Source organism: Thalassophryne amazonica, chromosome 16 (genome assembly GCF_902500255.1).
Source record: "Thalassophryne amazonica chromosome 16, fThaAma1.1, whole genome shotgun sequence".
NCBI lineage: Eukaryota > Metazoa > Chordata > Actinopteri > Batrachoidiformes > Batrachoididae > Thalassophryne > Thalassophryne amazonica.
In genome coordinates, this window is record NC_047118.1 from 67,025,477 (window position 1) to 67,050,663 (window position 25,187).

At 43.3% G+C, this 25,187-nt stretch overlaps 1 protein-coding gene across 1 annotated transcript in view; it reads right to left on the bottom strand.

The window, feature by feature from the left end:
• Positions 1-24,363, bottom strand: part of cacng3b (calcium channel, voltage-dependent, gamma subunit 3b) — a 92,735-nt gene extending 68,372 nt beyond the window's left edge. Inside the window, exon 1 of the mRNA XM_034190644.1 lies at positions 24,084-24,363. Within this exon, the coding sequence (XP_034046535.1) occupies positions 24,084-24,300 (217 nt within the window). The 5' untranslated portion in view covers positions 24,301-24,363. The remainder of the gene's footprint in view (positions 1-24,083) is intronic.
• Positions 24,364-25,187: the final 824 nt, after the last annotated feature.

The window sequence follows — 25,187 nt, forward strand, 5'->3', positions numbered from 1 at the left end:
AGACCAAAAATGTAGATGCTTACAGACTGCTGGCTAGTGCTACATCTAGTGGCACTAAATCATTTATAGCACATTTATAGTGGTTATTGTTGTACTGTATTTACAATGTTCACTTTATTACTTCCACAAAGGATGTAATAAAATCATCAGCATTTATTTATTTGTCTGGCTGTTAGCAGGATTACGTCAAAACTACTGCATTTTGATACAATATGCAGCACAGATAGATATTAGGCCAAGGAAGACGCCATTAAAATAGACTTTGAAGGATTACGTCAAAACTACTTCATGGATTCTGCACCAAAGTTTAAATATTAGGCCATGGAAGACTCCACTGAATTTTGGAAGTGATCCAGATCTGGATTCTGGATCAGGATTTCAATTTCTATGCTTCACTTTTTCATATTTTGAAGTTTACGTCACATGAAACGATTTAACGGACTTTCACCACATTTTCACCACACACTGGTGTTAGGCCTTGGAAGACTCCATTAAATTTTGGAGGTGATCTGGATCCAGATCCAGATTCTGGATCAGGTTTTCTTTTTGTAGACTTTAAAAGGATTACTTCAAAACTACTTCACGGATATCACAATGTAAAACCAAGACACTATTTTGTGTCAGCTTGTGAATTAAATATCAGATTGCAACATCTCGATCAGTCGGACCATTCTGGATCAGTATCAGGGGCGTAGGTTTGCATATGGACCATAGGGACAAGTCACAACCAATATTTTGGGATGGCAAAATAGTCCCTACCAATATTTAGCATTTTTTTATATAACAAAATCATTCACTATTTTTTTGCGAACTCGATACTATAATTTTAGTCCTCACGTTTTGTGTTTTCGACGTGCCAGTGACAGGGTTACCCATGTTGCAATTTCATTGGCTCACGTTCTTCTCACATGGACGTAAACAAAGCGCATCTCATGGTGGCAGGCAGTGCTTAATTTGTAAAGTGGGAGGTCCCGGAGCGCAGAAAAACAAGAAGGGCGGGGGGGACTTGCGAGCAATGCTGTGCGCCACACTTAAAATAAACTGCACACCCACACAAACACGCACACACACCTTCACAAATGACACTAACACCCTGCCTTTTCCACAAAAATTACTACATTTATGTTTGCTGTCTGTTTCTGTACTTTTCTGTCACTTTTGCACTCTTTTTCATACTTTTCCCTCGTTTCAAAAGTCACCGAACGCACTTTACCGTAATATATGCAACATATAGAGGGTTTTCATTCACGTGACCGATTTGCTGCAGGACAGGTGCCGTATTACAAGGAGGCTGACGTGTGATAGAAAAATGAAGAGAATGTCCGGTTATTACGAGGCTTTAAATCCTCGAAATAAAGCTATTAATCGTGATCGATGTGTAGCGGTTGGTTCAGTGGATCCGTATCTTATACCAGATAGTGAGTTTAGTGTTGATGTAATGAACTGGCCAACCGTGTCACACTGCGATACTGTGAACTAGGAAGCCGCCGACCAGGTCAGTCTCGCCGGCCTCCTGCAGAGCATCACAGCGGGGCTCTGAAAGCGGAGGTTGGTCTTGAAGTCCTGAGCGATTTCTCTCACCAGGCGCTGGAAGGGCAGCTTGTGGATCAGCAGCTCGGTACTCGAGGACCACAACGTAAATAAGTGAAGCAGCAGGACCTTCGTGGCCGGGACGACGGTGGGGATCGAACCCACGCGGCTCGCACAAAAGACTGCTCCTCTACCAGGTCAGCCAAAGGGGAACTCCCCGTTAGCCAAGCTAGCGGGAACGTCTTTTCAATTGGGACCCGGGACTTTCATCCCGCTACATAAGCATCTGTATTGGAACCGTTATTGTGTTATCCTCTGCAGTATTTTTATGTATTGTTATATAATTTTATTGCCGAATAAAATAAAATAAAATTCTGGGAGCAGTGGATTTCTCACAGCGCCACGGTGCCGTGAGGATTCTTCACATCGACGTTGAAACTTGTGCAATTGTTCGCCAAATGCACGAAGTGTAATCACAGCGGCCACCGCGTCGTAATCCAGAATGGCCACGGGACACAAAATGACGTGACCGATACGTCACATGAAAACCCTCTATAGCATACTGTTGGAAAGCACGGGTTCTTGGGTTGCTGTTAGTGTTGAAATTTTTCAGAGTGAGGCCTTACATGAGAACTTACGGTAATGAGAATCAGCGGCGCACTAGTGTGAAACTTCCGTGTTTTTCCTCTGCGTTATGACATCACAGGCTTACGTTTACCGTAATACACCATATATCATTGGAAAGCCCTTTTTTTTTTGGCAAATTAGGTTGCCAGATACCTACAACTGCATTATTGATGAAGAGAATAGATTATACATCTTGGTTGCAAAAACTTTTTTTTTTTTTTTTTTTTTAGCTCCACAAGTATTTTTTTTTTTGTTGTTGTCTTGTTCTCTCAGGTGTAGGCCTATAGAATAGATTCATGATTTTGGGTGCAATTTTGTTATTTAAGCTATTTGTTTGTTTGCCTACACACTTAATAATGTAAATAAAGTGTTAAATTATTCAGCATTATGTCGTCATATGTTATGTATTATGCTGTACTTGTGCGTCTAATGGTATGAGTAGGGATGGGTATTGAGAACCGGTTCCTTTCGGGTATCGTTAAGAAATTATTCGATCCACCGACATCAATAAGCTTTTTGCTTAACGATTCCGTTATCGGTCCTTCAGAGTGGCCGTTGTTTTTAGGGGTGTTTGTCAGGAAAATGATCACTTCTCTAAGTTCATTACAGACCCTGCAACGGCTCCGTAATCAACTTTTCTGCAGCGCGGCTTTGCTTTGAACCTTGAACCAATCGAAGCAGTGGTTCGCAGATTGAAGCAGTGCTTCGATCTATTGCTTCGTTTATTCATTTTTTCTTTAGCTGTATCTTAATTTCCCCCACTAAAACCCTAAAGTGCATACATCTGTGAGTATTATTTACCTTTTTTATGTTAAACCGACCTGTTATGGTCTTCTGAAACAGTTGATAGATGTATGTTATAACTTAAAAACGGGAGCGATGCTAACGAGTTAGCATGTCTATGGCATTTTCAGTGTTAAATTTAGCATTAAGCAGTTGCAGCTGTCATCGCGTTCAGGTGCATTTTTCTGTATAATAAGCGTTTGTTGTCGTAAAAGAGTCAATTGTATTACAAACTGTAATATTTATTTATTTATTTTTGTTTATATATTAATAATCTAATGATTAGTTATTATATACAATTTTAGAGAAAGAGACAAAAAGAACCTGAATAAAAACACAACAGAAAATATAAAACCAACTAACAATGAACATAAATAAATAAATAAATACATACATACAGAAATAAATAAATGTTTCCTGTGAACACCTAGTGACTCTTACACCTCCATTTCATCCCTGTCTTATTTAAGTTTAATGACAGTTTGTTTCGGTCAAACCATATTTTCAGTGTGTTAATTTCTTCAGTGATTTCCTCCAGAACTATCTGCCAAGCTAGAAAACTGCTGCATCCTTGTAAGAGCAGAATACTACTGGAATGAATTTGAATAAGGAAAGTTTTTTTCCCCCCTCACCTAAATGGATGCTGCACTCACTCCAGTTTATTGTCTGGAATAGTCCCAGATTGCATTTCAGAGCTTCTAGAATTCAAACATTTTTGTGCAAGTGGTGCTGGGGGGGGGTTCAGGTTTTTTTGTTTTTCACCACTTTCATCCCTGAATATGTCAATCGTGAGTCACTTTTGTGCGGATTAAAGTTACTAACTGGGACTCCTGTCTTGTTGTGAGAAAGAAATGAGAATCGTCCTCCATTCTGTTCACACAGCTCCAAACGCTGCGCATCTCTCTGCTGAGTCAAGTTAAGACTCATTGAAATACATAGAAAACCTGGAAAGACTACTTTTAGTACAAAATTCACAAGAGGTATCGATAAGGGAATCGATAAGCAATCGGATTGATAAGCAGAATCGATAATGGCATCGATATCGATAAAATCTTATCAATACCCATCCCTAGGTATGTGTTAAGTGTCGGACGCAGCCCGGAGAACCAACCAGCGTTTGAAGGACCCAGTATAAAATAAGCAGAGCACGGTACAAAGGATAACAGAGTTTAATGAACATAACAGTGCTGTGAAAAAATATAAAAGTGCGCGGTCTGGCGTGGTGGTTTTGCGGTGCGCTCCCAGCAGCGCCAACAGTCCGGAGCCAGAACCAACCCGGACCCAAGGACCCCGCCGACACCCCCCAGGTGGCCGCGACAAACCGAGTCTGTGAAAGAAGGAATCATTATGTGAGTCCACACTCAACACACAGAGAGACCACTCAAAGGTGCACAAACAGCAAACACTTCCTGGCTTAATTACTAATCAGCTTCCCACCCTGCAGGCATGGAACACCCAGTTCACAAAACTCCACTGCAGAGGAAGCTGATTACACGACCAACATACAGCTCAATATAATAAGGTGTGAGGGACACCACATTTACTGACTGTATAAATGTTAGTCACAAAATCTAACGTACCTCAGGAAGTGTACTGACGAGCGTGAGACCTCACCCCCTCCTCTTTCACAGACCATGCATCAAACCTGGACGTTCTCTGCATCCACTGATGATGAGATGGCTCCCGAGACGACGATCTCACCCGTCTGGTCACAAGGTCGAGTCTCTGGCAAATACACACTGTGTACTCCAGTCTTAAATGCCACCATGTTCCAATCCATGTAGATGCACCACAGCTGTGAGTCCTGACGAGCCGCAGGTGATCAGCCTCAGGTGATCAGGGTGAGGTTCCGATAAACTCAGCTACACAGCCACTCAGTCCCAAATGCAAGCCACCTGGAAGGAAAAACAAAAGACAGGACAAAAGACAGAAACAAAAAGGCAGCCAGGCCCCCCCAGCCATACAACAGTACCCCACCCTCACGGGAAGCCTCCCGGCGACCACACAAACCTGGCCCAGGAGATACACCCCCCTCCAGGGACCATGGCTGGAAACCGTATCCGCATTCATCTTCCAACAGAATCTTCATCTAACAGAACGGTTGATGTCTTCTCCTCTGGCTGCATCTTTGCCCTTGTTTCTGTCAGTCAATTAGCACAGGTGTGGCCAGGAGTTCTTGAACCTGTGCGGTCAGCCTTTGTCCAACCATGTTCACAGTCTGATTAGTCATAAAACAAAAAAGACAAACACAAACAACCAAAACACCCCCCCCTCCCCAGGGGACCGTCCCATCAAACCCCGGGAAGAGGAGAAAAGAAAAACACAACCCAAACTTAAGCTTACGAATAAAAAATGCTAACACCCCCCCCCCCCCCTCCCCAGAGGACCGTTCCATCAAACCCCGGGAAGGGGAGAAAAGAAAAACAACCCAAACTCAAGCTAGCAAATAAAAACACTAACACCCCCCCCCCCTCCCCAGAGGACCGTTCCATCAAACCCCGGGAAGGGGAGAAAAGAAAAACAACCCAAACTTAAGCTAACAAATAAAAACACTAACACCCCCCCCCCAAACGACATGTAGGGACCAACACCCCCCCCAGAGGACATCCCGCCAGCTCCAGGAGTAATAACCACAGCCGAGGTCCCTCTGGGATCCAATGTCACCCACGGGGACTCCCAGCGCCTCCCAGAGGACCATTCCATCAACCCCAGGAGACGCCTCCCCTCACGACCAACGGACCCAGCCCCGGCCGTCTATGGCTAGATGGACCCACAGCCCTTTCCCCCCCAGAGGACACCACAGTCAAACCCTGAGAGCGGAAACTGGGGGGAAAAACAAAAGGAGAAAAAAAAACATACAAACAAAACAACCCCAACCCCACCCCCTTGGCGCAGTGGAAACTGGAAGCACGTCCAGTGTCACCAACCATGACTATACCCCAGAAGCCAACCGGGAGGAGTGGAACAGCGGTTATGGCAGACGGCACAAAAACGGCGCCACTCCCCCGACTTCCAAACCAGCCACCAGCTGCGGGTATATCCCACTGCCCCAAACCTCAGCCACGCCGATGGCAGACGGCTCAAAGGCGCGCTGAAACCGGAGGTGGAACAGGGAATCAACAAACAAAAACACCCCCCCCCCACCAGGTGCAGAGGTTACCTGGGAAACGCCCAGCATAACCAAACTGCACCACTCCAGCAACGCCGACACTACGGCTCACACGGCTGGAGCCAGAGGAGAAGAGAGGGAACAAAAAGAAAATACCCCAAACCCCCCCCCCCTCCCCTCCCGGGTGCAGAGGTTACCTGGAAAACGCCCAGCATAACCAAACTGCACCACTCCAGCAACGCCGACTCTACGGCTTACCCGGCTGGAGTCAGAGGAGAAGAGAGGGCATAACAAAAAACAAAACAAAAAAAAAGAAAAAAGAAAAAACAACCCAATTACCCCCCATCACCCCCCAGGGGACTGTCCCATCAAACCCTGGGGAGGTGAAACTAAAAGAAATAAAAAGAAAGACTAACAGACTAACATAAAGTTGCTTGGGTCCTTTTTTGTTGCTCCAAACAGGCTGCAGGGTCACAACCCCAGACACTAATAGTGGAAAACAAAAAATAAAATCCCACACAAAAACCAACTCAAAAAACACCCACAAGAAACGAACCAACACAAAACTAATCAGTGGTTTATACCGTCAAGCTCAAACAAATCGAACACACCTGTTCCAACTTAAGAGCTTAATGGTAATGTGACTCAGTCACCACAAGAGGGAGCCAGAGTGCTAAAAATGAAAAACCCTCTTTGGTGACAGAGAAAACAAACGAGCTGCTTTTCTGTGCGCAGCTGTGAGCAACACACAACCAAAAATGTGATTCAACTAAATAACACCGGAGCTGACACAACAGATGCAGTAGCTATCATTACCCGGGGAAACGGGGCTACGACTGTAACACAGGAAGCACCGCGACCCGTGCCACAGAGCTCCGCCGTGCGCGTTCACCCATTACAGACCCACTCCTGCAGCTCCCGTTCAAACCTCTTATCTGGTCGAAGTGCGACGCGAAGCCGTCGCCAGTCACACTCCACCACGACCCACGGATAAGGCACAAACACAGGAACACGGCTGCACGAGCGCTCAAATCAGTATTCAGTAATGGGTTCTCCAACGCGCACCATCCGGGCGGAGAGCACCCGCAACTGATCCGGATAACTTCTGAACGTCTGCTGCCGCCTTCCCGGCGCGTTACCGTCTCTGCTACCGCTGAGTCCGTGATGTTTGGCCAGAGACTACTGTTAAGTGTCGGACGCAGCCCGGAGAACCGAGCAGTGTTTGAAGGACCCAGTATAAAATAAGCAGAGCACGGTACAAAGGATAACAGAGTTTAATGAACATAACAGTGCTGTGAAAAAATATAAAAGTGCGCGGTCTGGCGTGGTGGTTTTGCGGTGCGCTCCCAGCAGCGCCAACAGTCCGGAGCCAGAACCAACCCGGACCCAAGGACCCCGCCGACACCCCCCAGGTGGCCGCGACAAACCGAGTCTGTGAAAGAAGGAATCATTATGTGAGTCCACACTCAACACACAGAGAGACCACTCAAAGGTGCACAAACAGCAAACACTTCCTGGCTTAATTACTAATCAGCTTCCCACCCTGCAGGCATGGAACACCCAGTTCACAAAACTCCACTGCAGAGGAAGCTGATTATACGACCAACATACAGCTCAATATAATAAGGTGTGAGGGACACCACATTTACTGACTGTATAAATGTTAGTCACAAAATCTAACGTACCTCAGGAAGTGTGCTGACGAGCGTGAGACCTCACCCCTCCTCTTTCACAGACCATGCATCAAACCTGGATGTTCTCTGCATCCACTGATGATGAGATGGCTCCCGAGACGACGATCTCACCCGTCTGGTCACAAGGTCGAGTCTCTGGCAAATACACACTGTGTACTCCAGTCTTAAATGCCACCATGTTCCAATCCATGTAGATGCACCACAGCTGTGAGTCCTGACGAGCCGCAGGTGATCAGCCTCAGGTGATCAGGGTGAGGTCCTGATAAACTCAGCTACACAGCCACTCAGTCCCAAATGCAAGCCACCTGGAAGAAAAAACAAAAGACAGGACAAAAGACAGAAACAAAAAGGCAGCCAGGCCCCCCCAGCCATACAACAGTACCCCACCCTCACGGGAAGCCTCCCGGCGACCACACAAACCTGGCCCAGGAGAAACACCCCCCTCCAGGGACCATGGCTGGAAACCGTATCCGCATTCATCTTCCAACAGAATCTTCATCTAACAGAACGGTTGATGTCTTCTCCTCTGGCTGCATCTTTGCCCTTGTTTCTGTCAGTCAATTAGCACAGGTGTGGCCAGGAGTTCTTGAACCTGTGCGGTCAGCCTTTGTCCAACCATGTTCACAGTCTGATTAGTCATAAAACAAAAAAGACAAACACAAACAACCAAAACACCCCCCCCTCCCCAGGGGAACGTCCCATCAAACCCCGGGAAGAGGAGAAAAGAAAAACACAACCCAAACTTAAGCTTACAAATAAAAATGCTAACACCCCCCCCCAGAGGACCGTTCCATCAAACCCCGGGAAGGGGAGAAAAGAAAAACAACCCAAACTCAAGCTAGCAAATAAAAACACTAACACCCCCCCCTCCCCAGAGGACCGTTCCATCAAACCCCGGGAAGGGGAGAAAAGAAAAACAACCCAAACTTAAGCTAACAAATAAAAACACTAACACTGGGACTGAGTGGCTGTGTAGCTGAGTTTATCAGGACCTCACCCTGATCACCTGAGGCTGATCACCTGCGGCTCGTCAGGACTCACAGCTGTGGTGCATCTACAATGGATTGGAACATGGTGGCATTTAAGACTGGAGTACACAGTGTGTATTTGCCAGAGACTCGACCTTGTGACCAGACGGGTGAGATCGTCGTCTCGGGAGCCATCTCATCATCAGTGGATGCAGAGAACGTCCAGGTTTGATGCATGGTCTGTGAAAGAGGAGGGGGTGAGGTCTCATGCTCGTCAGCACACTTCCTGAGGTACGTTAGATTTTGTGACTAACATTTATACAGTCAGTAAATGTGGTGTCCCTCACACCTTATTATATTGAGCTGTATGTTGGTCATGTAATCAGCTTCCACTGCAGTGGAGTTTTGTGAACTGGATGTTCCATGCCTGCAGGGTGGGAAGCTGATTAGTAATTAAGCCAGGAAGTGTTTGCTGTTTGTGCACCTTTGAGCGTTCTCTCTGTGTGTTGAGTGTGGACTCACATAATGATTCCTTCTTTCACAGACTCGGTTTGTCGCGGCCACCTGGGGGGTGTCGGCGGGGTCCTTGGGTCCGAATTGGTTCTGGCTCCGGACCGTTGGCGCTGCTGGGAGCGCACCGCAAAACCACCACGCCAGACCGCGCACTTTTATATTTTTTCACATCACTGTTATGTTCATTAAACTCTGTTATCCTTTGTACCGTGCTCTGCTTATTTTATACTGGGTCCTTCAAACGCTGGTTGGTTCTCCGGGCTGCGTCCGACATATAACAGTTATCATTAAAAATGATTCATCATAACAGAACATCACACTTGTATAAACTTTGGAATTAATCTGTGCCTCAGCTCACTGAAGCGCACGCTGGGACGCTTCTAGTGACTACGTCACCTGTCCGAAACACTCGAGTACTCACGCGTACTTTGTTTTTGAAAGTCTCCATAGCTGTTTGCTGTGAATGCCGTATACTTTGAAACCGGTCATGGAAGTGCACAAAGCAATCCCCGTGGATCATCGGATGGTCACTAACAGACTAAATCTAAATTGTTATGATTTCAGTACGACATGTCCTTTAAGAGCACGCTGAAGCACACTGAAGCAGATTGAAGCTCACTGATATACGTCCTAATACGCTGAGCTCCTTGAAAAATTTTGGGCATGCTGAAAATTTTCAACACATGTCAGCATGAAGGCTCATACGTCCTGCACATTATGGACATAAGTTGTAGGTAAGTTATGTGATTGTTGGCACATGTTTCTTGTAATTTACTCATAAGTCTAAATACATCCATCGATGCTGGCCACTGACTGGCTGAAACCTGCAGTCCTCATGCGGATCAGGTCTGATCAGACTACAGCGACGGCTCTTTAAAAGTTTAAAGAGTCACAGCACTCCATTCATTCACAGTAGCGTTTACCACAGCCAGTTGACTCATCAGCTTTCTTTACGCAATGAAAATGGTCCACCAAGATAAAAAATGAAATAATAAAATAATGTTAAATTACTCGGTTTCTGACCCGCACCACACCAAGCAATACCGACCTGAACCACTCGTTAAAAACGGGGCTGTCGGCAGACACTGGATAATTGTCAAGGTGTGACAGCTGCATTAATTTATTAGACGTACGCCAGAGTATGCCAGCGTTTTTAATACAGTAGGCTAATTCATCAAGGTTTGACAGGGCCTTTAGGCTATGCAAGAATCCATTAAATTTCGGAGGTGATTTGGATTCAGATCCGGATTCTGGATCAAGTTTCACTTTATATAGCCTTTGAAGGATTACTGTTAGCAGGATAACGTCAAAACTACTGCACAGATTTTAATGAAACTTTCAACACAGATTTGTATTAGGCCATGGCAGACTCCACTGTCCTAGGATATCTTACTCCCCACCATGGATATATTTCCCCCCACCCCGATATCTTGTTAAAACATGCACGCATACACAGCATTTATAATCATTAATAATTTTTCTTTGTTTTCAACTGTCATAATAAAATTATTAACTATCACTTGAATCAAATTATCCTAAAATCAATTATATGCTGTAAAATTGTATCAAAATATTTTGTACCATACATATTTTTATCTATATAGTAATAACATTTTATGGTTACATTAGTAGTAAACTGATTTTTGCAGGGCAGAGAAGGGTCTGTTCCAGGGACTTCGTTCTTTTGAATACGTTTGATCTTCACTTATTGTGGCTTCACTTGCCGTGTAGTTCAACACCAATTGGAACTCTAAAGTTTGACTCATTCTTCATGCTACTAAAACTTGAAACCACTTTCCTGTAATATTTAGTGGATAAAAATGATTTGAACAACTCTATATTAATTCTTTCCCCCGTCGAGCTGCTCGTCCAGTGAGACTCACACTGTTTCAAATAATCACGCAGCGTCCAGCGCAGAGCGCATGGCAGCCGGTAGAACAAAGAACAGCATCCAGCTGTGAACACAGTGGGTGGGAGCTTAACGACACAGGTCGTACTGTTGCGTGAATCAAAAACATGCTCGTGTCAGGGCACCTTCACATACACAGTTACATTTACATAGAAAACAAACACTTGAAGGAGATAATACAATCAGCTAAAACATCTACAGGTCAGAGACTTTGTTTCAAGAGCCATCAAGAGTGATTTAAAAGTGTTACGTGGCACTAGCTCTTTCAGTTTAAAGCCCCTTTCACACCGGGCCCACTTCGAGTTGTGTTGTGCAGCGTCATGACGATGCCACGTGGAAGCAACCCAGTGCAGAGATGATGTAGCTCAACACCACAACAGCACGAGGGATGCAAAGGACGAAGCAAATCGGACGCAAAAAATTTCTGCATCGAGCACAGGATGCAGAGTCAGGGCAACGCGACGGTGCTCAATGTGACTGGAAGCCACACCCTCACAATACGTTACCCGATGCCAATTTATGATTCTTGCTGTGTTCCATTGTTCCTGAAGTGTAAATCACGCAGGATTGTTTTTATACTGTGTACACAATGCAGTGAAACTACACGCTCAAAAAGAGCACAGAAAAAAAAAAATGCTGACTGCAGCCTGACTGCTGCTCCAGCTCCTCGCTCTTCTCTCGCTCTTCTCTGTGTTTAAATAAAGTCCATAAAAGTTCTGCTCACAGACTGATTGCCAGAGACAGGACATGTCCACATCCAGTAAAAAGTCCGGACATCTCCAGTCCACTCACGGACAATTCGTTTGTGCGTGCACATGTGAACAATTAAAAGAAAAAAAAAAACTGTCTGGCTGCAGGCAGTTACTTCCCTGTTCTCCCCTCAAACTCTCTCATCACTGTGTTAAATAAAGGACAAAAAAGGACATAACTCCTGCTCACAGACTGAATGTCAGAGACAGGACATGTCCACATCAAGTACAACTCCAGACATTTCCACATTTACACACGGACGGTTTGTTCTTGCGTGCGCACGCAGCTCATGGACAAAGGAAGAAAGATAAACTATAACAGAACTCAGAGCGCAGACCTGCAGCTCAGCAGAAGAACAAATATAAACTAGAAGAGAAATCAGAGTGCACAGTCTGTCTGCAGCCAAATTGCACTCTGATTTCTCTGTACAGAGAACCTGCAGGCTGCGCCCTCGCCTCCTCTCTGCCCCCCTGCTGTGCACACCTGACGCAGACATTCCTGCATCATCATGACGTCACAGGAAGCAACTCAAGGCAGCCCCGGTGTGAAAGGGGCAACTCATTTTGGAGTTAATTCCAAGAGTGGAATGTTGGAATGTTGCCTGTCGGGGTGGGGGGGGGAAGATATCGTAGGATAGCCTCCTCCCCGGGGGGAAGCTATCCAGTGGGGGAGCTATACTGTTACACCGGATTACGTCAAAACTACTTCACGGATTCTCACCAAATTTTCACCACAGATACATATTAAGGCTGGAAGACTCCACTGCATTTTAGAGGTGATCTGGATCCGGATTGGTGGATGTCAGAAATCTCTGATTGCTCTTGGTTTTTTTTTATCATTTGTCATGCATTTTCATTTTAAATGCTGCTGTATTATTTATTATTATTTATATCTTGATATAAAGCACTTTAGCTTTACTGCAGTTGCTATATGTAAGCAGCTACACAAATAAAATGTATGTATTAAATAACTGCACATGCAGAGATATTGTTTTCAGTCCTGTGTGTCTGGCCCTCCATCCAACCACGAACAAAATAACCTTTGGACCAAATTCACCAGAATGATTGAAGGTCCATCAAGGACAAAGTGTTCTGATTTTGAGAAAAATCAGTAAACCCTCTGGTGTCCGAGGGCATTTTTTGGGCAGTTCACTTGCCTGGCATAAATGTTTTATTATTGCTGTTAACAGCTCTCCCTGCATCCCACAATCAAGGTTTATGTCTCTTTTTTTTCAGGACAACCTGTGCTTTCAGAATATATGTTTTTGTTGTGTTTAATAAGTGTAATAAAGGTTTATAATCAGAAATAAGAAAGGAAAAAATAAAGCGAAAAATAATTTTCCACACACATTTATTCAAAACACACAGCAAACTATGATAAACAAGTGTATTGACACTTTATAAAGGTAATTTGAGGTCTTGTGTGAAAGACTGTACAACAAAAAGGTTCAAACACTAAACACAAATGCACATTTTGAACAATATATACAAAATTGTCTATGCATTTTGTTATTTTGATATGGTAAACAGTGCTTTACACCGAGAAAGCAACAGAGTTATCCAGTAACATTCACATGCAAACTAGCGGAGCAATCCTGATAGTTACACACTCTTTGTTTGAGCATGTGAGATTGTCATCAGAGGCTCTCCGTCTGCTCCGTCTGCTTTCATTTTCACCATGCATAATGGCGCAGGGCACATTGGAATAGTATGTACTCATTGGAGCACCCAGGGGGCTATTAAAAAACAGGCCAACTAGTAACATATCACTCCTGAAAACGATCTTTGGCTTTTCACGTGAGGTAAATCTGCCCTACGATTGGATTTTGGAAAACCATGTGACGGTGAACCAATTCTGATTGGACACGCACATTGCGCACGTCATCACACAGCTTCTATGAGGAGTACAAAGATGGCTGATGGCTGGCTTGAAAGTCCGCGGAGTTAACTTTTCAGCAAAAAAAGTACGTTTCTATCTCATATCATTCAAAAGTTATTTATAATTTAGTAAAGCTTGGTCTTAGCCATCGTATACGATGGCGTCGACCCCAGAGGGTTAAAAGTTTAGGCCGCAGACCAAGGTCGAAATGTGAACCCAATGTTTATAGAGTGGATATTTTAAATAGCTATTCTGACAAATTATTTAAAGATACAACTATAATTACTACTGAACACTAATATGAAGTCATACATGACCTAGATATTGATTGTAGGCCTTTGGACCATAAGATACCCTGAAAGTTCAAACCCAAGGTCATAAATGTTTAGCTCAAACAATTGGGAGTTAGTGTGGATTAAACATAGTAAAAGGCTTGAGGGTTAGTCAAGGATAAAATGGTTCCATTTGAAACAGAATTGATCTGTTGTCAAGGCCACACAGAGCCAGATATTTTGGTATGACTGAATCAAAAGAGAGATGGAGATCTGGTGGATTGTTTGCTCTTAACAATGAGTGCTGCATCTCTGTTTCAGCCACCCACCACATATTGCTTCCAAAAGAAACTGTGATGATGTTACATTTTACCACACACACACACACACACACACACACACACACACACACACACACACACACACACACACACACACACACACACACACACACACACACACACACACACACACACACACACACACACACACACACACACACACACACCTCAGGCAGAGTCACATGTCACAGATGTCCTTTTACTGTCAGATTCACAGATGTTGATGAATTATAGAACCAACGAGGGACCCTGGCCTGATGGAAGGAGGGATGAGCTGGGCATAATGAGAGAAGAGACAGTCTCAGACATGAAACTGCATGTTTTTCACATCCGTTGCATGTGAACCTGTGTCTGTGTGTTGATGCACTGACATTGTGTTAACAATGTGTTCATTTGGCACACTGCTCACACAGCTGGGCTTATTTATGGATATGGGAATAGCCCCGAAATTTTTACATTTATTCACTACATTACAAGTGTGTACACTGATGTCTGTGATGTGTCTGTGCACTTGCCCATGTGTTCACCACAGCAGCATTACCTTCACCATCTGGCCCTGTAATAGGGTTCTATGCCCCCCAGAAAGGCACATAAGGTAAAGGGGTTAAAAACAAAGTTTACGTATTACTATGTGATTTTCTTTCACTGGATCAAAGTCAAATCATATGCAGCATGAGTCCATCCATCCATCCATCCATCCATCCATCCATCCATCCATCCATCCATCCATCCATCCATCCATCCATCCATCCATCCATCCATCCATCCATCCATCCATCCATCCATCCATCCATCCATCCATCCATCCATCCATTTTCTAAAACCACTTATTCCAGCTAAGGATCATGGGGTCTGGAGCCTGGTTATTGGGTCAGAGGCTGGGTTCAACCTGTACAGACTGTCTGTCTACCGCAGGCCTGACTTAGACAAACTACTCTCCCTCAGACCCACAGTCAATTTTGTCAAGTGGGAGGAAGCTGGAGCACCCAGAGGGAACCCAAGCAAACACAGGGAGAACATGCAAACTCCACACAGAAAGAACCAGGTGGGAAGCGAACCAAGGACTTTCTTCCTGTGAGGCAACAGTGTTGTCCACTAAAAACAAAACCAACAACAACAACAACAACAACAAAAAACTGTGCTGCCTAGATTCTCATTAAACTCTGCAAAAATAAATGAATAAAATAATAATGAGCAGCATCATCATCATCATCATCATCTTGACTGTCACTGGAAAATATATAAATGGACTCTATTCCGAACTTGAAAAAAAAGCTGTATCACGGTGTATGAAAGAACATTAAAATATTCTTCCAAAAAAAAAAAAAAAAAAATCACTTTTTAACAAGATTAATCATTCCATCAGCTTTGATTAGGATTGCCTAAAAATACTGTTCTCTGGAAAAGCCTAGGCATGTTCCCAGAGAGTCAACAGATAGATAAATATGGGAGAACATGCCTTCTGGTTTGTTAATTTAAAGGGCCTATAATGAGGACAAAATTGTTAAAATTAGGTGAACTTTGATGCAAATCCAAAAAGCAACTTTGTTTTGCCCATTTAATATTATGTAGAGATGTCTGCCACCTGCTTGATGATGAATTAGGAGCAGGTATTGTTCTTAGTGAGAAAGACAGACTTTTCCACAGAGAACTGTACTAAATCTGAGAAATAACATGGTAATTTCTGGTTACTAAACAGCAGTTACGTTCTGAAACTCAAATAACATGCTCACACCTCCAACACAACCCAAATCAAATTTTACCTGAGCGTGATCTTATCAAACACACACACTGACGTCGTCTGTGATGGAGTTGTTGCCGTTTTATTTTCTATGAACTTCACAGAACAATTTATTCATGATTCATTTTCAATATTAAGAGTAACAGGGAGAACATTTTAGCCCACTTTGTTTTGTTCCTGTTTTGACACTTTAGTTTTGTGTTGTGTTATTTTGAGGGCTTTAGTTGAATTAAACTCCTTGTTCCACATACCTGCAAGATACACATCCTTGAAATCTGATTAATTGGATTTTTAATTTTCATTGTGATCCTAAAAACTCAGCATCCCTTTCCAATTTTTTCACACAGCTTCATCATCGCCTGAGCTGATGCATGCAGTTGGGTTCTTTTCATAATCATTATTTCCTTTCAGATATGCTGCCATTCTTGCTCATTCACTGTGATAGTGAGGCAGACACACACACACACACACACACACACACGTTCATGCATTGTGTAATGTGTGAGACTTAGAGGCTAACATGATGATAGCATCACATGGAGAGGGACATGCTCATGCTTTTCCAGTGTACAGTTGTGTTCAAAATAATACAAATAGATAAAATCGTTATAATGGCTTTTATTCTCATTCAAGCAAATTCATTGGGAACACTACATTCTATTCCAAATCAAAACATGAACAACTCGAGCACTGCGCTCCACCAACACTAGTTTCCAATTCCACACAATTTTACCTTGGAAAACATTTTCAAAGTCATAGTTCTGTTAGAAGTGGCTTTTCATAAGTTAAATTAGATGTGATGCACTGGAATTGAAGTCTGTTAGTTGTGTTGTCAGGGTTTTTTGTTTTTGTTTTTTTTTTACTTTTTGAGATTCTGAATTCTTTTTTAGATCATTTTCACAGAACATTGGTTATCTCTGCTATGCACAATTTGTCATTACTTTTTGGTGCTTTTTTCCGACTGATAACTGGAAGACAGACAAACAGGCATAAAACTGGAATCTCCATCCAATTTTGGTGGTGTAGGTAAACCCATAACAGAAAAATGAGAGACTGAGGCACTTTTGATTGAGATATAATGCAAAATGTACACCACATGGGCTGTTCAATATTAAATTCAAATGTCCACAAAATCCACAATCCAGATCAGATCCGGTGTCACAGACCAAACAACCCCCCCTCCCCCCCTAAAAATTTGTCCACCCTGCCTCCACTGTGCATGCGTGATTTAGGACAACAGCACCTCATCTGAGACAGACTCTCTTCACCCAAAGCGATCGAAGGGAATAATGGGATTATTAACCATCAGATGACAAGGTAAAACCTTAAATCATTCTAAAGTCAGTTTTAAGCAGAAACTAAGTGATAATCAGTGACACAATGAAATGACAGAGGCCCAGTGAACGCCTTATTTAAAGACGAAGGCAGCAAATGTTGTACACACTGGTTGTTTTGCGTTTCTCTAATGTGAGGCATTATTGTAAAGTGCTTTGAGCATCTGATGCAGATGGGAAAACGCAATATGAATGCAGTCCAATTCTCTCTGAAAATCTGAGAAAAATGGGTCGTTCCAGACACTGTTCAGAAGAAAAGTGTACTTTGATTAAAAAGTTGACTGGAGAGGGAAAAACATATAATGAAGTGCAGAACGTGACAGGCTGCTCAGCTATAATGATCTCCAAATGACAACAAAAACCAGAAAGATGTGGAACAAAAATGGATTTGAATGGATCAAAGAATAGTCAGAATGGCAAGACTCAGCCAGTGATTAGCTCCAGGGTGATCAAAGGTCTAAAGTTACCTGTGAGTACTGTTACCATTAGCAGATGCCTATGTGAAGCCAAGCTATGGGCAAGAAGCCCCACAAAGTCCCCTTGTTGAAAAAATGACACGCTGAAGAGGTTACAATTACAATTTGGCAAACAACACATTGACTGGCCTAAGAAGAAAATGTGCAACATTTTGTGGACTGATGAAAGCAAGGGTGTTCTTCTTGCGTCAAGGGGCTACAGACAGTTTGCAGATGATCCCCCCCAAAACTGAAAAGAAGCCACAGTAGACTGTGAAGACGGTGAAGCTTGGTGGAGCAAGCATCATGATACAGGAATGTTCCTCATACCCTGGTGTCGGGCCGATTTATCGCATACGAGGGATCATGGATCAGTTTGAATTCATCAGAATGTTTGAAGAGGTCATGCTGCCTTATGCTGAAGAGGAAATGCTCTTAAAACAGGTGCTTCAACAAAACAAACGACCCCAAACACGCCAGCAAATGAGTATCTTGGTTCCAGCATACCTGCCAACATTTGAATTTAACAAAAAGGGACACCCACCATGGCCGCAAGAGCCAAGGGTGAGAAGCGTAACTAGGGGGGTCTGGGGGCATAAATGCGGGACTAATGAGCATCCTGCACACATTCATGTGGGATGCAGGACACGGGGTAAATACCAGGACTGTGCCACCCAATGCGGAACAATTGGCAGCACTGTTCCAGACCAACAAAATTAAAGTTATGGAGTGGCCAGCCCAATGCTGGGCCCTTAATCCAATAGAAAACATGTGGGGCAACTTCAAAAATGCTGTTTCTGAAGCAAAACCAAGAAATGCAGAGGAATTGTGAAATGTAGTCATCTAATCATCCTGGGCTGGAATACCTGTTCACAGGTGCCACAGGTTGGTCAGTGGTTATACAACTAAACATTAGTTTAGTAATTCACAGGAAAGCTAAATCTTCAAGCATTTTTCAGTTTACACAGCAAATATTTGAGTTTGTAAAGAAAAATGTAGACAGTGATATTTTTGAATAGCCTAATATTCCATTTTCTTCTGTTTCTGTAAAGTATTAACAAAAGTGATAAGTTTTTTCATGTTTTGATTTGGACCTGAATGTGCAGTGTCCCCAGTGAATTTTCATGTTATGAAAATAAAAGCTATTATTAGGATTTTCAGCTTTGAGCAGGGGTGGTGGCCAAGTGGTTAATGTGCTTGGTTTCAGTGCAGAAGGTTCCGGGTTCAAATCCCACCCCTGCCACATTTCTCCATGTAATGTGGAGTTACGCCAGGAAGGGCATCCGGCGTAAAACCTGTACCAATTCAACATGTAGATCCACCTTGGATTTGCTGTGGGGACCCCGAGTGCAAACAAGGGAGCAGCTGAAGGGACTTACTTTATTAGGATTTTCAGCTTTACTCACTTTTTTAAACACACTGCTATTATTTTGAAGACAGCCGTACATTCAGACTGCTGCATCCACACTTTTCTCTGTGTGCAAAAAACATCTGCAGAATTCAGTTCAATTCACTTTAATTATATATCACCAAATCACAAGGTGCTTCACAAGAGTAAGGTTGAATCTTACCCACCTCTTTGTATACACACACTGGTAGCAGTGTTAAGGAAAAACTCCCTCTGGCATTTTTTGATTACAGGAAGAAACCTCGAGCAGACCAGACTCAGTGGGGTGACCTTCTGCCTGCAAAGGTCTAAAATTTAGATCATACATTTGAGGTGGTTCAAGCCTTAGTCCTGGTCGAAGGCCAAGGTGGCATCTTCGAGACAAACACAGGGGGTGATGCTTACATTAAGAGAGGGGGTTTTTTTGTTTGTTTTTTTAGATCTAAGTTCCCCAAGTCCCTCAAATCTGTGATATTTTTAGCTGATTTGAACAAAGGGAACTCACGATTAAGACTTTACTTCCAGAACTTCACCCCATAGTGTCAAGTGTTTTTTACAATGTTCTCTAAGTACCACAAACAAGAAGGCACTTCTGTTTTGTCTGAACACCTTAACATTTTCAAAGAAGAAGACAGACACAACCTCTATTTTACTTTTTTTTTTTTTGTAAACTAATTAATTAAATAATTAATTAATTTGTCATGTTTGATTTTGATTCTGTTGAGTTACATTTTCTCAAGGCAAGTTTATGTTTTGGCCAAAATGGAAAAAATCTTGGCTTCTTTTTCTTTTTGCATGGTTTCCACTCATGACAGGTGAAGAAAGATTTCACATCCACAGTGTGAGCTAGCAAATGCAAGCATGAAACCACAAGAAAGATGAAATGAGTTTCTGCCCAAAGGACAGGAAAATTCAGCCTATTTGAACAACGAGTTCATGCACAACTTTACTCTAAGGCTTACCTTAGTGAAAGACTCTAGTCGGGAACCATAAACCAGCTAATAGTGCATTTATTTTTACCTGAGGCTGTCAAATATGGCCCCTGATTATTCCGAAGGTTTTGCGTCCGTCCGTCCGTGTTCAGCATAAGTCCAGTTCTATTGCTACCACAGTCTTCAAATTTACAGGGAACATTCTTGGGACACAGACCTTGGATAAGTTCAAAGATGGCTAACCTTGACATATTTTAAGAGGTTAAAAAGGCACATTCTGTTTTAATCCATTCCATTTTGTGTTTGAGTGGCGTGGGTGACAGCCAATAAGAGTACAGCTGCACCGTGACATCAGTAGCTGTTCTCTCCAAAAGTGCTTTGTTTTGTGTGTTTACGAGGTCTGTCAATAAAGTATAGGTCCTTTTTATTTTTTTCAAAAACTATATGGATTTCATTCATATGTTTTTACGTCAGACATGCTTGAACCCTCGTGCGCATGCATGAGTTTTTTTTCACGCCTGTCGGTGACGTCATTTGCCTGTGAGCACTCCTTGTGGGAGGAGTCGTCCAGCCCCTCGTCGGAATTCCTTTGTCTGAGAAGTTGCTGAGAGACTGGCGCTTTGTTTGATCAATTTTTTTTCTAAACCTGTGAGACACATCGAAGTGGACACGGTTCGAAAAATTAAGCTGGTTTTCAGTGAAAATTTTAACGGCTGATGAGAGATTTTGAGGTGATACTGTCGCTTTAAGGACTTCCCACGGTGCGAGACGTCGTGCAGCGCTCCCAGGCGCCGTCGTCAGCCTGTTTCAAGCTGAAAACCTCCACATTTCAGGCTCTATTGATCCAGGACGTCGTGAGAGAACAGAGAAGTTTCGGAAGAAGTCGGTTTCAGCATTTTATCCGGATATTCCACTGTTAAAGGAGATTTTTTTAATGAAAGACGTGCGGACGGGTCCGTGCGTCGGGACACAGCCAGCGCGGTGCGGCGGCACAGGAAAAACACCTCCGTGTTGATAACCATTTGTAAAAACCAGGCGGCTTTTGATGGCTTTCAATGGAGTGAGTATATGAGAAATTGTTTAACAGCTGGACATGTTCCAACTTGTCCTTAAGGCTTCCAACAGAGGTGTTTTTCCTGTGGCGGAGCGTCGCGGCGGCTGCGAGCCGACGCTGAAATCCGTCCGCACGTCTTTCATTAAAAAAAATCTCCTTTAACAGTGGAATATCCGGATAAAATGTGAAACCGACTTCTTCTGAAACTTCTCTGTTCTCTCACGACGTCCTGGATCAATAGAGCCTGAAATGTGGAGGTTTTCAGCTTGAAACAGGCTGACGACGGCGCCTGAGAGCGCTGCACGATGTCTCGCACCGTGGGAAGTCCTTAAAGCGACAGTATCACCTCAAAATCTCTCATCAGCCGTTAAAATTTTCACTGAAAACCAGCTTAATTTTTCGAACCGTGTCCACTTCGATGTGTCTCACAGGTTTAGAAAAAAATTTGATCAAACAAAGCGCCAGTCTCTCAGCAACTTCTCAGACAAAGGAATTCCGACGAGGGGCGGGACGACTCCTCCCACAAGGAGTGCTCACAGGCGAATGACGTCACCGACAGGCGTGGAAAAACTCACGCATGCGCACGAGGGTTCAAGCATGTCTGACGTAAAAACATATGAATGAAATCCATATAGTTTTTGAAAAAAATAAAAAGGACCTATACTTTATTGACAGACCTCGTATATACATGTTTCTCATATATTATGTAAAAGCTAGCGAGAAATAAACACTTCTAAAACTGAAAATGTCATTTTCAGAACCTAATAACACCTCTGAACTTATTTACAAGACTTCATGCGGATGTTAGCATGGTGATGTCACAGGCTGGTAGCTAGCTACAAAACTCTTTCATTTGTGTGTAAATATATCCTTTTTGTCACTTATTATGCAAAAGCTAGTGAGAAATAAACGCTTCTAAAACCGAAAACACTGTTTTTTAACTTGATAACACCTCTGGAGTCATTTACAAGACATTTTGTGGTGTTAGCCTGCATGCTAACTTCTGCTAACTTCCCATGGAGTTAAATTTGTCTCATTAATACCTGCAAATATGCAGATGGTGATCTACAAATATACCTTGATTTACGCGACTTCTGCTCTTGTCTAAAGCTCATGTACACTCACATGCAAAGCCTCCTGCAGATGCCGCTAAAATGGAAATATTTTTAAAATATTTTTGATTTACTGATTAATAGAGGGGCTTTATTGAACATGTACAAATTGTACGTAAGACAATAGGATCTTAATAATTAATTAAACAACTGCAAATTATAAAGAACACAAGGCTCATACAGCCGATGGCATTTAAGCATTGTGTTATATTTTAGTCTGGTACTAAATATTAACCACTGGCCTAGTGAGCTTCATACAATCAGGCCATGAGAATAGGGCTGCAACAAACGATTATTTGGATCATCGATGAATTTGATGGGGTTTCGACACGATTAATCAATTAATCGGATTAGCGGGGAATTTTTTAAAAACGTGCCAGGGAAACAATTTTTTTCTCCTTCCATCACTTTATTTAACAACAGAATATTATTTGAAAACTTAAAATACTTGAAAATCAACAAATCGTCAAATGTCCCTTGGCTGTTGAAATATGAAAACAATAAAGAATAAAACAGTTTATAATAAAGAACAAAAACATAAAATACATCTATCAACTGTTTCAGAAGACCATAACAGGTCAATTTAACATAAAAAAGTAAATATTCCTCACAGACATATGCTCTTTAGGGTTTTAGTGGAGAAAAATTAACATAAAGCGAAATAAAACAAATGAAACCAACGAAGCAGCAGCTCAAAGCACTCCTTCATTGGTTCAAGATTCAAAGCAAAGCTCGGTTGATTATATGGAAGAAATGAAACATTTGAGGTAAAACAAAGTTATTTAGCAACTAATCGATTACTAAATTAGTTGACAACTATTTTAATAATCAATTTTAATCGATTAACTCGATTGGAGCCTGATTATCATGAAATGGGGGTAAAATGTAATGAAATGGAGAAGACTGCCTCCAAATATGATTAATTTAAGTACTTTATTTATTTATTTTTTTTAGCAAAGTGGGGTGAAATGGAGCGAAATGGGGACTGATTATCACGAAATGGGGTAAAATGTAACGAAATGAAGCAGACTGATTCCAAATATGATTAAATTAAGTACTTTTAAAAAAAATTTACCAAAATGGGGTGCAATGGACTGAAATGGGTACTGGTCATTGTGAAATGGGGTGAAACATAACGAAAAGGAGCAGACTGACACAGAGACTGAAGTTTCATCTCTTGAACAACAGATGGCGAACCTGGCCCGATTACATGTACTGAGCGCATCTCATAAAAAAAACACCAAACAATTAAACGTACTTAGTTGGAGTCAGTCTGGGTCAGTCTGCTCCATTTCATTACATTTTACCCCCATTTTTGATTATCAATCTTCATTATGCTCCATTTCGCCCATTTCATATTTTTGTATGGCCCTTCAGGGCCCTAATCAGACAAACTGAACTCATGGCCAAGTGACAAAACATCACAACGAAGAAAGTGTGGGTGGACCAATCAAAATCCAGGAGTGGCACTGCCCACCGCCAACCACCCTCTGGATCTGCCGGTGTATTACACACACACACACACACACACACACACACACACACACACACACACACACACACACACACACACACACACACACACACACACACACACACACACAGCAAAGCAGACAAGCAAAAGGGCATAGAAACACAGTCCACGCACGCGCACACGCCTCAGAAACATCCAGTCCGTCAGACTGATCACGTACCTTCCAGACAGCAGGTCCGCCACAGGCCGGAGTGCGTCATCACCTCCTCGTTCTTGCGGCTCGTGTCGTTGTCGCCGCTGCTCTTTACGCGGCACACTCCGCGCGAGTACAGCCAGTAGTCGGTACCCACGGCGATGGTCATGAGGCTGAAGGCGGCGAACGCCCCCACCGTCGTCACGAGCATCTGGACGCCACGGTCACACATCAGCATCTTCATACAGGCGGCTCGCTCCCCTCTTCTCTTTGATCTTCCTCCTTTTTAATTCCTTCCACGGCGCGCGGCGCACGTCCCACGGAGGAGGCACTCGAGATTTATATTCAAATAAATAAATAAACAAATGTGATTTCAAAAGTATGCGGCGAAAATGACTTTATAGTGACAAGCTCGTGGCGGCGGGTGGGTCGTCACTTTCTCGCGCGTCAAAAACCGGTTTTCACCAAACCATCACCAGCATCACTCCCCCGACGCGCGCGCGCACGTGCACGCGCCGAACGATCGGACGACCACCGGTTGTCCCGAGTCTCGCCCCCTCACCCCCTCGGAGGTGGAGGAAGAAGAGGAGAAGGAAGGCGACGGCGCGACATTCCGTCTCCTGCGTCCGTGGATCGACCCGGGATTTACGCAGGGCGCGCGCCGCGTGATTGCCAGATCTCTTCTTCTCCTGCTCCTTTTTTGTTTGTTTTTTCGCCCCTTAACTGAATAACTTTAGCAGTTTTTCCCGTCACTCCCCTCAAAAATAATCTTCCGGATTTAATCCTTTTAAAATCCGAGGTGCGCGGCGGGGCTCCATCTTTAAAACAGCAACAGTAGAAGGGTTCGTTTAATTTGGTGACTGTTTAAACGGCGCCGTGAGTCAAAGGGAGAGAGAGGGGAGCTCTCTCTCTCTCTCTCTCTCTCTCTCTCTCTCTCACGCGTTCTTCAGGCGGCTCGTCCTTTACGCACCGCGATCCTTTGGTGATGTCACTGAAACGCCAAATAAGACAGTCCTGATCCGTTTTTCCCGGTGAAAGAATGAAAGAGTCCGAACAGGATTATGAGTGAACCGACATCTGTGGTGCGTTTCCAGCTGTTCACGTCCTTCTGCGTCCTCTCCAGAAAATCCC